Genomic DNA, 18,670 nt, shown 5'->3' on the forward strand with positions numbered 1-18,670 from the left:
TGAGCAACAGATTATCATAACATGACAGATCAAATCATAACGTGACAATTTTATAATTTTGATGATATTTTGATACCAATCTTGATAAGTATATTAATTTAAAAAAAACAGTTATAAAACTTATAATCAAAATTTCAAATAAAAATAAAAGAAACAAAATATAAACGGTTCTACGAATAAAAAACGCCACAATTTTAATGTTAGGAATTAACATTTAAAATCAAAGGCTTGTAACTTGAAAATCTAATATTTTAAAACAATACTAAAAATAAAAGAAAAATACACGAATGATTTTATTTCATAGCTGACATCGCGAATTAATAAAATCAAAAGCTTGCGAGAAAGGTGGTCTTCCATCGCAGTATTCTACTAAAAGAAAAAATGAGTAGTCGATTATTATTTACCAATTCCTATCATGTCGAGGAACATGACGAGCATGAACGGTATAAACCCGAAAAAGGTTGCAATGTTCGGTAATATGCTTTGTGCGGAGTCCATTTTATCGAAGATGTAACTAAGACATGTAGAGAAAATAATAGACGATGGACAGTAGATCATGATGAGAATGCCGAGTGTGATGATGGCCGGTATTTCCCGTAGCGAAGGCACATCGAAGAGGAATACGATGCTGAGGTTGCACAGGCAGATGAAAGCCATCAGGCCGGCTAGCACAATGAAGTAGCTAAGAAAGTACAAGGTGAACGACAGGCCATTCACACGAAGCTGACTCTTCGCTTTGATCTGAAAAGTATTTATATTATATAAAGAATCTCTCTGAAAGAAGATTATATTTTCATTATATTTTGATCTTCTTCTTGCTAAGTCCTTCAATCGCGTATGCAATTTTAAATTATAAAATCATATATAAACAAATGCATAATATTGAAAATTAGAACATTTCTTTCGTTTAAAACCAATAAAAAAAAAGCTTTGCAATTTGTTCAATAAACATTCAAATAATGTAAAATAAAAATTATATTAATGATTCTTTTTTTGTTTAATTCGTAACATATTATTAAAATGCTTAATATTATATTATAAAAAGTTTTAGTTAAACAAAAAAACTAATTAAGAAATAGAAATAGAAAAATCGAAGCTGAAACAAGACCTGTACGCGATTTATAGCTAAGATGTAAAAACAAAGTTGTTACCTCACGATCATAAACCATGTCTATTGTTAAAGAAATCGGCACTAATATGAAAACCATGCCGAGGAGGAAAGCACAGCTAGCTGTGCCGAGATTGAACTGTTGGGGTTGTGATGTCTGTTGAAAGGGGTACGTATAGACTTCAATCGGCGTGTAGACCTCGTCCTTGCCCAAGATTAATCTAAATAAAAATTACAAATTCGTAAAATATTACTCAATTTGAAATAGATTTATTATATGTAACTAAATTGCAATGTTTTATTTTCTATAAATTAAAAATATTTTAAACAATTTGTCATTAATAATTCTTTATTATCTATAAATTAAAAATATTTCAAACAATTAATTTGTCATTGATAATTCTTTATTATGAAGTATATTAATATTCATAATACTAATATTTTTGCAAATATTTTTCAAAATGTTTTATAATAAAATGCACTCTTTGAGCACTTTTTTATTTTTAAAGAACTTTTATTTTAAATTCCTTTAAAAAATTCATAGAAAGCGATAGAAAATATTCGATAGCTTTTTAATTGTAGTTATGAATTGCCCCGATAGGAAAAGATTTATAAAATTACAATAACTTTTAATAGTAAATAGTCTGGCAATTGTTTATTGGTAAATTACAAAATTACGACGTTTCGGCCAGTCATTTTCTGGTCCTTATCAAGTATATTTGTTTAAATTACGTCAATAAATTAATGTCTCTCCATTATGAGTTTCCGCTGAAGAACTGTTGAGTGTTATTTCAGACGTGTTAAATAGCACGTCTGAAATAACAGGCAATCATATTAGCACAATTTTTAATGCCATTATTGTGCAATGTTTGTAAAATCTTCCTATGGGGTGAGAATTAATACAATTAATTGCGACAAATTTTAATCATTTTTTCACAATAAATTTCGATTAAAACCATAAAAACCATCAAAATTATTTAAACAATTAAATTTGCTTTCATCAAATAATAATAGGAAACAATAACATTCTTTTCGGACTGAAAAAAATAAAACAATAATTGTTTATTTACAATAAAAAATAATGAAAATTTTTAGCAGATTGTATCGATCCTTATCTTTCATTTTCTATCAATTTTTTTTTAACTGGGATATTTCAAAATTCACTCAACTCTCTGTTTTTTTACATAAATGACTTACCTATAATAAGCATTTGAAAGAATATTTATCAATATCGGAAGGGAATGTTGCATCGTATCGTTGTATGTAACAGTTAGCTTGAGTCGTGGAGGTTTTAGATTATAATCATTAATATTGAAGGCGGCTATATGCGGCGCGACATTGATTAAATTTGCAAAATTGCCATCATATTCTTCGATGTTCTTTGTGTCTTGAGCTACGCTGTCTACCAACTGGGTAATGTCATGGTCGGTATTATTTAAGTAGAGAATTCCGGTTTCGTTGTATGTATCTAAAAGAAGAAAAACAAACTATGATTGATTTAATTTTCTAAAAAGACTAACTTTATTAATTTATAAAAAGTATAATTTGTTCTGTATAAATAAAATTTAAGATAAATAAATTTTTTACACTCTTTTTTGTTGAAATTCAAGAACTTGATTGATTCGCGGTAACAATCTTTAATTCTGTAATATCAAAATATAATATGTTGTATTCTCTATACATATTATTTAACTAATTTTAGTTTTTAAAGAGATGCTATGCTTGTGCTATACTTGTTTTAAAAATAAATTGAATGCAAATAAGAAAAAAAAAGCAAGTTGCTGTCTTCTATTTTGTATATATTGCAATCAGTTGTAGTCACTTACGGCTATTAAGTTTTAGCGACTCCATCTTAATATCAATCGTCCAGATGCTGTTTATGTAAAGACCGAGCACGGTCATACACATTGGCATGATAATTGTGAAGTACAGCAAATGAAGGTTTCTAACCAGTCTAAGTACTCTTATACGTAACATAGCGTAGAGAGTTTGAAAGCAGTTAGGCCGAATCTTGATGGGATCTAGGCCAAGACCAAGCACAGGTGGATTTCGATCGTTATGAACGCCGTCCGGCAAATCATTCGCTAAATAATTCCAAAAATATTATACATTGTACAAAGTGATATAGTAGTTTAATCATCAATTAGTGCTGTAATAATAACTATAGCACTAATTAATGGTTAAACATTATATTAAAATAATATTAATATTTATTATATTATATTGATATTGATATTATAATATTCCTACATAACACGCAATATTACAGTAATATCACATTACGGTAATTTTATTGATATATAATGTTTATATATAAATTTGAAATATCAACGTAATATTACGTGTTATATATAGGTTGATTATTAGTCGACAATTAAATTCATAACTAACAAAATCGTGCGTTTTTTTATTTTAGGGAAAAATGAAGAATCGCTTTCTTTTAAAAGCTTTGATAAGGACTGTATAAAAAGGGATAATTTACACACCTTTTCCTTGGCCATCACTATGTACAGTTATTCCCTCGTTTTGCAAGCTTTGATAGGATGTGCTCTTCGACTGCAACGAAAGCGATCGGCTAAGCGCACGATTGCGTACCATCTTCTTCGACAGATTGTCCATTGTACACTCGGTTTCCTCATCCTTTTCCAGATGCAAGAATACCTCCTCTAGGGTGGTCATTGACACGCCATAACTGCTGATGCCAAGCCTGCTTGAACGAGTCTTGATCTCATGCTCGATGGCGGAGAAAAGGGGTGCGAAGTTCTCCACAGAATTGTGAGGTAGGATAAAGCTTAATTCCCGGCCATGACGTCTCGCCTTCTCCGCTTTACTCACGTGTGACGTTACTAACCGACTGATAGCGTGTTCCCTGGCGTTACTCTCCAAAACTAATCTATAAATGCAAAATATTGTTTACATTAAATGTTTGAAATTCTTCTTGATAGAAAACTATATACACTTTACAATTCCTTTCCGTTGAAACGTTGAAAGCTAACAAAGGGTGGAAAGGACGTCAAATTTTTTGTATTATTTTATATGCTTTTTTGTATTATAGAGATTAAATTATTTTTGCATCAAATTGTTTAGAATAAACGCAAAACAAGAAAATATTTCCCCCATAAAAAGAAAAAATATCACAAATAATATCACGAAGTCACAACTTGCGAATGTCCGCTTTGTCACAATGATATTGCCATATCATTGGTGATATTACTTTGCAATAAAAAACATTTGTATGTCATCATGACATATCACTTGTGATTTTTTGCGCTATGAAAACATTGGAATTCTTTTCTATAAATTTTTGTTCAAATCAAGATTTTTATTTAAATATCAAAATTTTTTAAATTATATTAAAAATGTTTCAGAAACAGTTACTGACATTATAAATAAAAAAGAATTTTTAATAGTTTATAAATGTTTATATAGATGAAATTTACAAAGACTTGACGGTTATGAATAACAATATCATATAAAATTTTTTGTAAAGATTGTGATGCATCTTAGATGGAAAAAAATTAAGATTAAAAAATTAATTTAATTTGTTTAGCAGCATCGTAAATAATGACTTTGTATAGCGTTTATGAATTTTATATTCATAATTATTTAAAACTTAATTTGGTCTGTTTGGTCTTCACGGTTCTCATTTGTGTAGTTTGATATAGCAATCGTTGAGTTCAATGTTTGAATTTGTCTCTTCTTATGCAGATTTAATAGAGAAACTCAGTTGATTTAATTATGGTACGGGATTAATTCGAAGATTTTATACAAATTGTACTGATTACAATCATTTAATTTTGGTGTAAATTTATAATATATAATTCGTAATTATAACACATATTGAGAGATACCGATTATATGTTGTAAAAAAATTTATTTTTTATTTTAGCGACAAAGTTTTTACCATGCAGAGAGGATGTCGACTTATAATATTTGTCCCACGTGAGAAATGCGGATATTCATGGACATAACACATGAGTGAGAACAGCAATTCTTGGACATAACACGAGCAGATGAATCGATCAAGAGAGGCACTGGAAAAAATTTTATCTTTTGACTCTGACTCCCCCTTTTTAAATTTAAATATATATTTATATAATTTCGGCTCTACATGACTTTACATTTGCGAACTACAGTTTCTGTTAAACTGTATTCAATTTTATATTGATGTAGAATCTTAAATTAGTATTAAATATGGCGGTTGATGAAGGCTTAAATGAGGCAGAAATTGCTTCACGATATTAGATTATGTAAAAAATTGTTAATATATCATAACATTCATTTTGTATTTACTTGTATTTAACATTTTGTTTGATTTTATAGAATTGTTTTTACAATAACGACCGGGATTTAGACTGTTAGCAAAATTTTTATTTTAATTATATATTATTTATTGTTTTTTAAATTTTTATGTCATAAACTACTAAGTAATAGAAGAAAATCACTAATACTGGCTTCTTAGATATAATTAAAGAAATAAAAATACAGTTTATACACTCAGAAGACGCTTTCTACATTTATGTTTTTAAAGTTTTATTTTTAGCTTTTGTTTAAGAAATATTTGTCCAAGAACAAAATGGTATACCAGTATTGATGACTCTCTTCTACAAAATAGATACTAGTAGCATCCTTACGTTAAATGGTATCCAATGCCGAATTTGTTCTTTAAAAACAGGGAGCTGCCGCAACACCTGAGTTTTCCCTTGCTGATTACTGCTTTTCTGTCAGCGAGTATGTCCGCTTCGTCCATAAAATGAGTCGTTAATAGAATTACTTTTCCGTGTCGCCTCGATTGCAGGAGAGACCACAATTGTCTTCTCGAATAGGGATCCACTCCGGCAGTAGGCTCGTCAAGAATAATGATTTTGGGATCGCCAATGATAGCGATTCCCACAGACAGCTTCCTTTTCTGTCCACCGCTTAGGTATCGGGCAAAAGTATCTGCCTTCTCAACTAAATCGATATCCTTCAAAGTTTTCTTCACCTAGAGATTAAACATGTAATCTTTATTAATTTTTATTCTATTTCAAGCAAATAACAATTCTGAGCTTCATTATTAATGCACATTATTACTCAAAGTATCATAAATTAGTGTAATATAAACATAAATATTTGTTGTTGCCTGTGTAAAATAGTGTAAATTTTAAATTACCTAAGCGCAACATTTAATATAAATATGAAAGATATAGATATTTTTGATGTTGATTACATGCCTCATGTTGTACCATCGAACGTGGAATGCCACGCACCGCGGCGAAGAACTCGAGATGCTCGCGCGGTGTCAGCAGGTCGAAAAGAATATCGTGTTGCGGGCAGAGCCCGGTCATGCTTCGTATTGCCCGCATGTCATTGGAATCGCGCACATCATAACCGAATATGAGAGCGGTACCAGATGTAGGCGCGGTCAGGCCCGTGAGGATGTTAAAAAGAGTAGTCTTGCCGGCGCCGTTGTGACCGAGAATGGCGGTGATCTGACCCTCGTAGATAATCAGATTGATGCCATTCACCGCCTTGATCTCCGACTGCCTGCACTTGTGGAACGATTTGTAAAGGTCGGCTATCCTGATTGCTTCGCGGCCCTTCATCTCGCGCACCACTGGCTCCACGTCGCGACTCGCCTCTTCGCCCGGAATAAACGAGTTAGACTCGCCATTCGACGATGGTACCTGCAAATATTTCTATGAAAACAACGACCGTGATACTCTCATAACTCATCGATAAGGACTAATGTCCTTGTTGTTAAAAAGAGAAAAGAATAAAGTTCTTTGAAAAAATAAAAAAATATTTCGAAAATTTAAAAAATTTTAGTGTTTTTATTTTAAGAAAAAAGAAAATAAAATAAAAGTAATAAAGTACCTAATGTAAATGTGTATAATTTAAGGAAAAATTGATATAATATTTTTCTTATATAATGTATATTCAAAACTCACCCTTTGAACTTTCTTTGGACACCAAAATTCGGGTAAGCAACAAAACCAGGGTGGATCCTTCGTTCCATACTCATCTAGAAATTGATTTTTACTTTAGGTTTTATCCAGAAACGTTTCATATTTTAACTTGAAATAAAATTTTAATATTTTTTTGCGAAATAACATTACATTGCAATAAATCATAAAAATATTTTTAAAAAGAAACATACTTGGTATTACGGAGTCGAGATAATAGGCCAGAGAGCCGTACAGAAAGATATCTAGAGTCATCATGATGAGACTGCCACCAAAAGGTATACCTGGTCCCGACCAGAGATTGTCGAAATTCACTCCCTCACCTTGCAAGTCCAACACTAGAGCCTAGACAACATAGTGTCAAGCTTATTAAAATACATATACATGAAAAATTACATTGCCGCAATTATCAAAATACTACAAGTCTTGTGACAAATGTCTTCTTTTTAAATCATTTATAAATGTTGAGTGAAATATTTCGCTAAAATATATAAAATGCAGATTGTTTTAATTTTTTATAACTTTTACTAAACCTTTTAATTAAAGTTATAAAAATTACATTACGTTCTATAATATTTCGAAGAAAATTAAAATTATTATCATAATTATCAATTTGTTTAAAAACTATGTAGAACTAATCATCGAATCAGAATTCCGATGGGATGAATTCACAAATTCGAAACTTACTTTGTCCATTGCCAAAGCGACTGCGGCTGGGCTTATCAGAGAAACCAACCAATACATAACTGAGCTGGAATCACTCACGAATACTTGGATAAAGTACATCAAGCTCAGTAAAGTGATAGCAAAGTTTCCCAAAACTCCAGCCGTCTGAAACAAATAAAATACTTTTTTTATTGTTCGTATAACATTTCTTGATTAAAAAAATAACAAATCAGTAATTTATAAATCAATTTTTACAAAATGCATTTTATAAAAAAAATTAAATCTTTCAGATATAAAAACTTTAAGAAAAACTAAGTCAAGAATTACTTACGCGCGATTTATCGAAGAATGGCGTGATCATAAAACCAAACATAATCACGGAAAAACTGTACAGGACCACCAAAAGAAATATCGGCAAAAAATGCGTGTGTTGAAACATTTGTAGGGTAAAGAGTAACATTACTCCGACAGCAGAAAGCAGAAAGACGAAGATACTGTAGATTATGAACCAAGATAACCTACAAGAAGAGAAAAAGAAAGATATATTAAATATAATACCACGAGATAATATTATTAAAAATGTTTAACACAAAGAAGTAATCCTTTTCAGAGTTATATATTATGACAGTTAGATAGTTTGCAAATACTTAGCTTACCAAAACACGGAATCGATTAAACCCATCATCTTCATTCCTTCTTTAATCTTATTTTCCTTTTCGCCAACTATTAAGATCAGAAGATAGGTAATGAATTGCGAGAGCGCCAAGACCATGTAAAGTGGAACAACAACTCTAAAGGCCAGCATCCAGTCTAAGAAAAAATTATTAATATATTAAACGTGAACCAGAAGTGAATAAATTATATAAACATTTTAAATAAGATTACTTACCAGCGGTAAATGCTTCCTTAGGAAACATTATGAATTCAATATCTGGTATTGTCACATCGGAATTTTCCAACTGCAAAAAATAACATCAAGATAAGTCAGACTTTTAATTGCCAGATTAGACTTACATTCTTCTCAAGCAAGACTCACAGATAAAATTAATATATATTTATTAAGAAATTAAAAAAGAAAGGACTCACTTTTATCTTTGTGATGTCTATTATCATCTGCAAAGCCAAGAAACCAGAAAACAAATAATTATTGACAGGACAAAATTCTCCAGCCCTTATAGGTAAAATGTCAATCATCATTATCTTGAAACCGGTTCTATTTATTCGACAGCTGATCGGAGTAGAATACAATATGGTTGGCGATGGCGGTGAGATGTATGAAGGATTCATCCTAATTTCATATCTGCAATAGAAAAAGTTTCATATATCAATAAAAAACACAAAAGATAAGTTCTTTTTGAGAGTCAAATCAAAATTTAAAAAAGTCGTCCTTAACGCTCCATAATGTTTAATTGCATACTTAATTGTAAAATTTTTTTACCGAAATTTATATGCACAAAATGCACTTAATAGTAATTATAATATAATAATATTGATCTTTTAGTTTTAAACAGGCGGTAATACATTAAAATAGTCACAAAGTAAATTAATAGAAAGATACATCAATTAAAATCTGTTACATCTAATTAACTTAAAATATTTTCTCTATGTAGCTAAAAATACTCCAAAATATTATGAAAGTAATTTTCAATATTTCTCCATATAACAATTATAAAAATCTTCGATATCTTTATTTCCAAAACTGATTGGCAAAAGTACAAAATATACACAAAAATATCTTATATTACGATAAAAATGATTTGTCATAAAATATTTCTTTTTCACAAATCTCTATATACATTCTCAAGAAAAATTGCTAAATCTCTTGTTCTAAATTTAGTTGGTTTAATGGTTAAGATATGTAAAAATTATCTTACGTAAGACGCTGTGATATTGGTTGAGGGTCCTCAAAGATAACTGCTAGAGGTATGTTCCAAGGATCTCTCCAGTACGCTGCTTGCAGATCATCCCTCGTGTCGAACACCATGAAGTTTAAAGGAAGCTTACCGGGATAATCCCCCATAGAGAGCCAGAGGCTATTCATGGAGCCTAAGAAGCTCTAGAAAATACGTCGTTAATTTTAGATCCCGCAAAATCTTGCAATATCTGATAAAGGGACCATCTCTCGAACCAGTTTACATCGAGATATAATTACATATACGTTGTGTGTGTGTGTGTGTGTGTGTGTGTGTGTGTGTGTGTGTGTGTGTGTGTGTGTGTGTGTGTGTGTGTGTGTGACCAAAAATAACCAATTTTAAATTAAAAATTTTAATTAAAAATTTCTTTTCGTCATGTTATTATAATGAAAAAAAATATATATACATAGCAAGATATAATTACATAATATATCTTTAGTATGTGTAAAAAAAAAATAAATGTAATGGTATTACATCTTACTATATAAATTCCTTTCGTTGTAATATAACGAAAAGAAATTTTTAATTAAAATTTTTAATTTAAAATTGGTCATTTTTAAATAAAATATTGTCTCTCAAAAGATTTTAAAAAATTAAGTTAAGATTTTATAATTTTATAAAAATTGGAACTTTTTCGAATGTTCGCATTTAATTTTTGCAATAATTCTACAAAAATGTTAATTCTTCAAATGACTTGGAAAAAGAGAACTTATTTTTAATAAACAAATCAACTTAACATTTACTTTCTACGGGATTCTATAGATATAAAAATGTATTAGCAAATTTGAAATCTATCAGTTTATACTTAAAAATTGAAATTAATATATATAATATTTCATATCCGACCTGTTAAAGTAGCGACGATTTTCAGAGAACAGTACTTACGAGAGTTTCCGTAGAATTGGGAACCACGGCAATCGTTTTGTTATTGTAGCGCTGATGGAATACTTCAAATATATTATCTTCGTATTTCGGCGTCGTAATCGCGGGAAAGTTTGGGTTGGGTGTCATAGCCTTTACCACGATCAAAATCCCGAGGATAAAAAGGGGTAGAAAAATCTCCTGTGAAGATAATCAAATGATGCTGATTTCAGATCAGATAAATATGTAGTTATAGTAGTATACTTCATAATAGCATCATTAGAAGTCAATTCTCCATTCGTCACATCAATCATAGCAATCAAAAATGTCATTTTGGCAAAAAATAATTGGGTTTTATTATTTAGTTATATTATTTAGTTCATTATTTACTATTCGCGCAACGCATTCAATCATTTCAAGTGTGTGTTCTTCTTCCTGACAAATTGAATGTTTTAAAAAAAATTGTTCACAAAAGTTTATTCATAAATAATAAAAAAAACATAATATCAACATAATTAATATAAACATAATTAAAATAATGGATTCTATATTAGACTTATTGTTAATAACTGTTGTAAAGTTTACAATACAAATGGTTCTTGCTCTTAGTTCCTGTTGTATGTACATCTAAATGTACAACAGGATTGTACTATGTATAAAGTGTATATCATATAATATAATATAAAATCTTACAAATGGCAAAGCTCTACTTTTTCTGCTAAATGTAACCAATAATAAATGAAACGTTCTAGATGTGCACAGCCTACACAGTACACAGGTGCATTTGAGCATATCGATAGCTTCAAAAGTTCGGTCGTCATGACAATCAACAAAGAACAGACATACACTTCGCGATTGCCAGAAGGCCAGAACGCGTCAAAAAGTAAAGATTCACAGAGATCTTTTTGACATTACTACGAATAAATCGTAATGTGCAGTGCAAAAATTTGTATCATTTTGTTGTCCCCGTACGACGATTATGTAACATAGATCAATGCAACCATCACAAAAATGTTATATATATGCGAGTGAATAAAGTATTTATATTTTATCTTCGTAGGAAATGATCATGAGCAGAACAATATAAACATACAAATGGTAATTGCTTCCATCTGTGACATAATGCACCATTCACTTACTCATCACGGCTTTTATCTTCTAACTTTTATCTGCTATAAGAAGCAGACATTATGTAAGAGAGTCGTAAGAAATAGAAGATGATAAGAAACAGAACAAAAAGACAAGAACAAATTCGAATTGCATGCCGATTCGAGGGAAGATAGTGTTATATATGCATAGAAAAAATATAATGTGATACATTAATTGTTTATATAAATATAAAATATAACTTTGAGAATTTTTGTGTGCATAAATGCTTTAGATGTCTGTAGAATACTGTTAAAAATATTGTGGGTCTTGCCTCTGTAATTATTCTTTAGGATTTAATTCTTAATTCTTAATCTTTCGTACTTCTTAACATAAAAGTGTCAATAGATTAAAACAAAGAGATTGAAAAAAGTCAATAGAAATATAATTTGTAACATTAAGTTTTGAGAAGAGATCACATTTAAAAATGATTGAATTTGCACAAGACGGAAAGCAAGAATCCCGAGACAATGTCGTTCTGCGTGGACATTGTCACCGAGGATGCCTTCTACGAGAATTTGACCCTTGGTGTGATCAAGATCCTCGAGAACTCGCCATGCGTGAGAAACGTGCGGATCGAGAGGCGAAATGGTTGCGAACCCGGTGCTATCACCAGTTGGGAGCAACGCCACTGCTGCGCGCTTCCTGAGGACATCAGGAATTTCTACACCTCTATTGATGGTTTTCTGCTGCAGTGGAATCTTGATATAGCAGGTATAATCTTGATGAACATTTTAATCCTTTTATTATCAATTCAATGTATTCTGTAATTCTTTAACTTTCATCTACTGTATTTTTTCCATTGCAGTATTCAATTATATCTTATTATATTTTATAAATTTATATATTGTATATATGTATATACAATTTTCATTAAATCCATTAATATCCATTAAAAATTTCTTTTTCTTAGTAGAATAATATTCCATATGACTTTACATTTTTATAAATTTTTACTCTTATATTAAAAGTTTATTTTAAATCTATAGATATTTATTCCAATTCCATAATCCATCAAAATGTTTTAATTATAACTTTATTTATATAATACAATTTTTGATTATAATGTAAGTGAAAATTGTAATTAAAAAAATAATTCCTTTCTTTGTGTAGCAAAAATAGCTTTAGAATATTTTTATTTTCATATATAATTTTTTTCATTATTATTAACAATTATAATAAATTGAAAGATTATAATTATAAGTAATGTGAATATAAAAACCAATGTCTTACATGATTAATAGTTGTATCCGGAATTTTGATAGTGTATCTAAAAACCTTTATATATATAATTTTACCTTTGAATGTTGAATCTCATGTTATGATAGATAAAAATCGCTAATTCCTAATCACTGAAACCATTATTTGCTGACTTCTCAAAAAGCTTGCGTGTTACGGACTCTTTTGCCGCGGCGTCCGCTATCAGCAATCCTAGATCTACCAAAGAATCTTTTATTTAAAAGCAAGCATTGAAATATGTTATCCAGCGTAGTCATAATTCAATTGTCTAAATAATGAGAGATAATAATCTAAGCGACACAGCCACGTCGAAAAAACATCATATAAAAGTCTAAAAAAATTTTCTTAACGTTCCAAATGTTCTTTATACTTTTCCAGGATTTTGGCGTTGCTCGTAGCAATGTGGAAGACTATCAATTCCAAACTGATGACTTCAATTCGCCAATATTAATTAGAAAATTCTATATCGATATAGGTGAGGAATTCTTAATAGGCCGAATGGAGATCGGCGGTCTTTCGTCTTTGAAGAGATATGTCAGCAGGGATCGGCAGACGCAGGGGCCGTCGACACAGGATTCGTCGGGGATCCAGATGGGAAACGTTAACGCGGAATTGCAGGAAGCCATATTTTCCGGAGATTCGCGCGACTGCAAACTCTTCGAGATCGGTCAATGCTTTCCGGGACCCGAAAACGGTAGAGTCTACCTGGCGTATCGTTCCAAGCAGGAACAAGATTCGCCCGGTATTTGGCTCCATCGAGGAAACGGCTGGTACCACCTGGCTGACAATTTTACCACGTACTTCCGCATGATGCTGGCTCACTTGGGCCTGCCATTGTGGCAATGTTGTGTCGCCGAGTTACCTCTGCCCACCTGGGTCGAACAGGCGTATTTTCTGGTTGGACCTCACCTACTGCCGTCCACCGTCGAGCCTGTCGAGACTTTGTCCAGTTCATTGTGGAATCACGGACCTATCAACGTTCTTGATCCGACTATCTTTAAGGCCAAGGACAGCAAGCAAAAAAACGCTCGCAAAAAATGAGCTTGCTACAGCAATGGTACTTGAAATTTTTTATACATATAATTTTACTCAAGCTCAAGCTCATAATAAGGTATAATTGTAATTTTTGAATCTTTGCAGGTTCCTGGCAAATCCAACCGTAATATAGTGAAATATTTTTTCCTATTTTGTCACTGGTTGAGTATGTGAAAGAGTGTGAGATAAATATCTCTAAATAGATACAAACAGTAAAGAACTTTGTCTTGTCATATATTCTATCCCATTTAATAAAAATTTAAATAGATTCAAATAAGTTTTTTGTATTAAAAATTAAGTACTTTAATTTTGTCCGCGTGCTCGCGAGTTAAAAAATTATATTTCCAAAATAAAATTATAATACTTACCCAGTAGGCAAGAAACATTGATCAACGTTTTTGAAACGTTAATTTTAGAGAAATTTCTTAATGTTATAACTTAATGTTTTATAAATATTTTTAAAATGTTACTTAATAATATTGTTGTTTTAATATTATTAAAATATTTTAAAAACATTTATTAGATGTAATTTAAATGTTTTTAAATGTTATGACATAACGTTTGATAAATATTTTTTAAATATTACTGAATAATATACTGTCCTAATATTAAAAACATGAGTTACGTACGTGTTTTAAATGTTATTAAACATTATAACATAATTTTATAAATATTCTTAAAATATTAATTATTTAATACATGAACATTTAATAATTTTATAGACATAAATTAAAATATTGTATTTCTAATAAGAATTATGTTATTATATAAATTATTAAATTTTTATATTTTACTCGTATTTTTAATTATATTCATCTGTTATATATATATGCATATATTTATACCGTCAACTAATCATGCGTTTGTCATATGTTTTGTGTTGCAAATAATTAATAATGTTAGACTAATTTTATTATTGATTTAATGTTATAATAACATCCTGGCGAAAACATTATAAATTTAATTTAAATTTAATATAAAATTATGTAAATTTATTATTTTAACTTGCAAGTTCATTTTAACTTGCCAAGTTACTATAATTTAATTTAAAAATATGATTTTATGTATTTAACTTAATTATATTTTCAAATGCATCTAACTTAAATTTTTAAGTTTAATTTATCATTTTTAAGTTTAATTTATCAAATTATGATTATAATTTTCTCTTATTATAAAATAACAATTCTAATTCATAATTATACTCTGATTAGTATTGAATGCAACACTATCACGTATGCAGCAACAATGATGTAAAAAAGCGCGAAAAATTTAGCAAGACGAAGAAACGTTTTCCCTTCTCTATCGTTAACCCTTGGCCCAGTTGGCACCACGATTACGCAAAAACGCCCGATTGGCAACGCAGTTGGCGAACGCAGTCTGCAATAAGATGCAGTCGTGCCGTCGCCATTCTCGCAAACGTCCGCAAACCTGAGTCTTCTCTTTTACGTTGTTTTACTTTCATACATCGTACTCTTATACGGTCCTACGGATTATTTAATGAATGTGAATTAGCTATTTTCGACGAAAATTCGAACAGAAGCTCAACTGCGAAGTTATGTAACTCTCATACTTAATTGTTGAAATATTATACACACTTTTTCATATCTCTTATCGTATATTGTTAATGAGATTCAATCGGAAAAAATTACAAATTGTTTTTCCTTAGTTAAACTGTTTGAAAGCATTAAAAAAAGATTTCAGATAAATAAAATACAAAAGTAAAAATAGAATCTTTATATATATTATAGAAATCTTTACATATCTCAATTATTTTTAAATAAATTCTGTTACAGACGCGATAGTGAAACTAAACTAAAAAGTTTTTCATTATACAATTTTCCCAACAAAAAATGCCGCGATATTTTACGCTTATACATTCCATGCATCATATGTAGAAGATAATCTACGTAAGTTCCATGTAAGTTGATCTACTGTCAATCACGTTTCTCACAGCATAATAACGAGTTCTTAAGTCATTGGGTCGAATTCGTCACTTGAATCCGATTGATTCTGTTAAAACGGCCTTCCGAAGAATTATTTTGGCAACGCATTTCTGTGCATTCTGATACATGGCACGAGTATCTATTTGGCACATACTCATGACATATTTCCCGAGACAGGTGCCGATTTTTAATTTGACATACATATCTCCGAGGATTACAAGGTAAATGAAAATGGAAATCACATCGAAGTGAGTGACTAAGAAATGTTTGGGTTTCTATTTTAAAATTGAATTCTGAAAATAATTGGTCGCGCGGCTTTCATGTAAGAGACATCAAACGCCAAATTGTTATACTACGAAGGAAATTTTTAATTGCATCATCGGTCTATCAAAATTAGATTTGGACATACCACAAGTGTCTTCCGCGTGTCGCGTTTCTTCAACAGGAGATTTCTCACGAGCATCGCCCGCAGCTGCGAGAAGTAGAGCGCACACGAATTCATCCTGCAAGATACATTCACCCTTTCGTCCTCTGGAACAGAAATATCAATAAACTAGACGACGAAATTTCATTACACATTTAATGTATAATAGAAATAGAAGCTCAAATTTTGTTGCATTATTTTAGCAATTTATTTTAATTCGATTTTAATTCAAATTTAAAGAGTAGAATGTCTGAAAGACATGTTGATATATCTACCTATAATAAGAAAATAGATGCAAAATAGACAAAAATAAATTTAAATGCTTTTGTATAAAGAATTTTTAATGAGCATTTAGTTTGAACTAAAATTTATTTTCAAACTAAATTATTAAATTTATCGTATCAAGTTTAATAGTTCAGATGACATATTATCTTACATATGTGTGATACTGCATTCAAAATACTTGTTAGATATTAGATGTATGTTTTACAATCATATACAGTTTTGCATTATTATGCGACAAAATTTTAAGCTTCAATGTAATAAAAATGTAACTATAATTGTTTCGTATCAGTGTTAATAAATTAATACTCGCACTGTGTTTCAAGTTCATTAATGTTTAATTTTACTTTTTACAACTATATTGTCCGATTAAATTTAGTTTACAAGTTTTATGAGTTATTATTAATCAGTTCGATTACGATTGGTCAGTTACGCTTAGAGGTGATAACACCCTAAGTCGCATTACTTTCACTCGCGTCACACACTTAAGCGACAACGCCTAGGGGCTTGAGTACCCTGCATCGTCTTACGATTCAACACGCCAATTTTTGGTTCGACTTGCCCCGAGGACTATCGGTATTCGAATGCATCCTTCGATGATTTATGCTGCTTTCCATTTACATCAAAACTCAGATAATTCTCACTTGTAACGTCATAACTCAGTTAAATGCACGTTCCTTTTGCATTCTCACAAGTGAGATTCAACTGAGTTTTTTCCTACAATCTGAGCAATTTCAAGACCGTGTGTTTTACTGAGTCTCGCATACTCACTTTAGAAGTGAGGTTATATATTGATATAATTTTGTCATTATAATAAGCGTGACTTGCATATTTCTTTAATCACTGAGTAATGACGTCACTATCTGAGTATAAAATACTCACATTACTAAGTGACTCACAATCAGTCTCACTTTCAGATAAATCGAAAGCAGCATTAGACTCGTTATATACGATTCTGCCTAGTTTCTTGAACTCTCTCGAAAATTCTAGTAGCGTTGTTTATAATAGACAACGTCGTGAAGATTTGTGTGCGTGTATGACGGATAAAGATCGAGTCTTTATGATGAATACTCTTTTGTTCGGCGATTATTAATCTTATTTCTCATATAATTTATCTATAATTTATCTTATTTCTTGCAAAAATATTTTATGTAAATTTCTATTAAAAGCTCGTTGGAAAAATGCATTTAATTTAAACTAATATATTTAAATTAAAAAATGAGTAAATTGAAGTGCATTTATTGTTATGTATTTTTTTCGTGCGTGTGAGTAATGAGATACGAATGACGGTTTATGATAAAAAAAGTTTAGGATTACATGTAACGATATACATATAATCTATCGGTTACAACAGAATAACTTGCCATTTAATTCATTCATCATTTAATCCATGAGAGAGCAAAATATTTCAACTTTTCTCGCTCTAACGCTCAGTAATACATGACGACGAAGAGAAACTGAACTCGGATGTAGGCGTGCAAAACAATCTCACTCTTCCCGATTAATTAACTGAATTTGTTAGCACAAGTGCGCGATAAGTTTCCTCTCCCCCTCACATCCTCTCTGTCCCCTTTTCATACTCGTTTGCTCTACAGTAAATTCGCGTGATAACAAAATATAGTTGCTTGACATTTATGTTAATTAATCACGTATTTGAAGGATAGAATCGAATTGTAAACAAAATAATTCTTCATAAAATTTATTCCAGAGTGTCCAACGTGTGATATTTAATATATCTTCGATATATGTATCCAAAAGTATTTATGATTGCGTGTTGTGAACGTGTACTATTTTACATATATGTGTGTGTGTGAAATGTGCGTCACTGTTTAAACATCAACGTTTCTTTACGTTGTTTAAAAATTTTCAATTCAAATGTATTTTAAATATTTTTATAATTTATTAATTGTGCGATTTGTCAAAATTTAATTTTTCTGATAACAAATCTGTACATTTAAAGATTGATGTTTATCAATCTATTTTTCGAACGATCAAAATAATTTTGTTTCTCTATCAATCATTTTAAAAATAAAGACAGATCCAAGAATAGTTGAGAAAAGATTTACACATATAGGTATCCTATTTATAATAGAGTTATGTTTCAAAAT

General features: G+C 30.3%; 2 protein-coding genes across 6 annotated transcripts in view; one reads left to right on the forward strand and one right to left on the reverse strand.

Moving 5' to 3' along the window:
• LOC105831046 (ABC transporter A family member 1) overlaps positions 1 to 18,670 on the reverse strand; it is a 50,940-nt gene that overhangs the window by 11,330 nt on the left and 20,940 nt on the right. Inside the window, exons 1-17 of one of the 2 annotated variants that reach the window (XM_036282947.1) lie at positions 16,266 to 16,358; positions 10,518 to 10,694; positions 9,594 to 9,775; positions 8,806 to 9,019; positions 8,609 to 8,678; positions 8,376 to 8,529; positions 8,051 to 8,237; positions 7,741 to 7,884; positions 7,248 to 7,398; positions 7,039 to 7,112; positions 6,322 to 6,774; positions 5,743 to 6,092; positions 3,595 to 4,001; positions 2,935 to 3,192; positions 2,306 to 2,576; positions 1,152 to 1,329; positions 405 to 741 (exon numbers count right to left, since the gene is read on the reverse strand). In XM_036282947.1, coding sequence (XP_036138840.1) covers positions 405 to 741; positions 1,152 to 1,329; positions 2,306 to 2,576; positions 2,935 to 3,192; positions 3,595 to 4,001; positions 5,743 to 6,092; positions 6,322 to 6,774; positions 7,039 to 7,112; positions 7,248 to 7,398; positions 7,741 to 7,884; positions 8,051 to 8,237; positions 8,376 to 8,529; positions 8,609 to 8,678; positions 8,806 to 9,019; positions 9,594 to 9,775; positions 10,518 to 10,694; positions 16,266 to 16,358 — 3,700 coding nt within the window. Of the gene's footprint in view, positions 1 to 404; positions 742 to 1,151; positions 1,330 to 2,305; positions 2,577 to 2,934; positions 3,193 to 3,594; positions 4,002 to 5,742; positions 6,093 to 6,321; positions 6,775 to 7,038; positions 7,113 to 7,247; positions 7,399 to 7,740; positions 7,885 to 8,050; positions 8,238 to 8,375; positions 8,530 to 8,608; positions 8,679 to 8,805; positions 9,020 to 9,593; positions 9,776 to 10,517; positions 10,695 to 16,265; positions 16,388 to 18,670 lie in introns of those variants that run through there. The other variant, XM_036282946.1, reaches the window with a different exon arrangement.
• LOC105831047 (tubulin polyglutamylase complex subunit 2) lies at positions 10,701 to 14,401 on the forward strand. Of its 4 annotated transcripts, none has more exons than XM_036282949.1 (3): positions 10,701 to 12,353; positions 13,354 to 13,935; positions 14,019 to 14,401. In XM_036282949.1, exons 1-2 carry the CDS (start codon positions 12,110 to 12,112, stop codon positions 13,917 to 13,919), a joined length of 810 nt encoding a protein of 269 aa, XP_036138842.1. In that variant the 5' UTR covers positions 10,701 to 12,109; the 3' UTR covers positions 13,920 to 13,935; positions 14,019 to 14,401. The 4 variants fall into 4 exon arrangements, with proteins under 4 accessions (XP_036138842.1, XP_036138843.1, XP_036138841.1 ...); XM_036282950.1 differs by having other exon boundaries at positions 10,701 to 11,474; positions 11,554 to 12,353; positions 13,354 to 14,401; XM_036282948.1 differs by having other exon boundaries at positions 10,701 to 11,461; positions 11,554 to 12,353; positions 13,354 to 14,401.

The sequence above is a fragment of the Monomorium pharaonis genome, chromosome 2, assembly GCF_013373865.1.
Source record: "Monomorium pharaonis isolate MP-MQ-018 chromosome 2, ASM1337386v2, whole genome shotgun sequence".
Classification (NCBI taxonomy): domain Eukaryota; kingdom Metazoa; phylum Arthropoda; class Insecta; order Hymenoptera; family Formicidae; genus Monomorium; species Monomorium pharaonis.

Coding starts and splice junctions, on each gene's coding strand:
- LOC105831047 (XM_028194590.2), top strand. CDS start 12,110: ATGTCGTTCTGCGTGGACATTGTCACCGAGGATGCCTTCTACGAGAAT. Junction 12,354..13,353: donor GTGGAATCTTGATATAGCAG/GTATAATCTTGA, acceptor ATATCGATATAG/GTGAGGAATTCTTAATAGGC.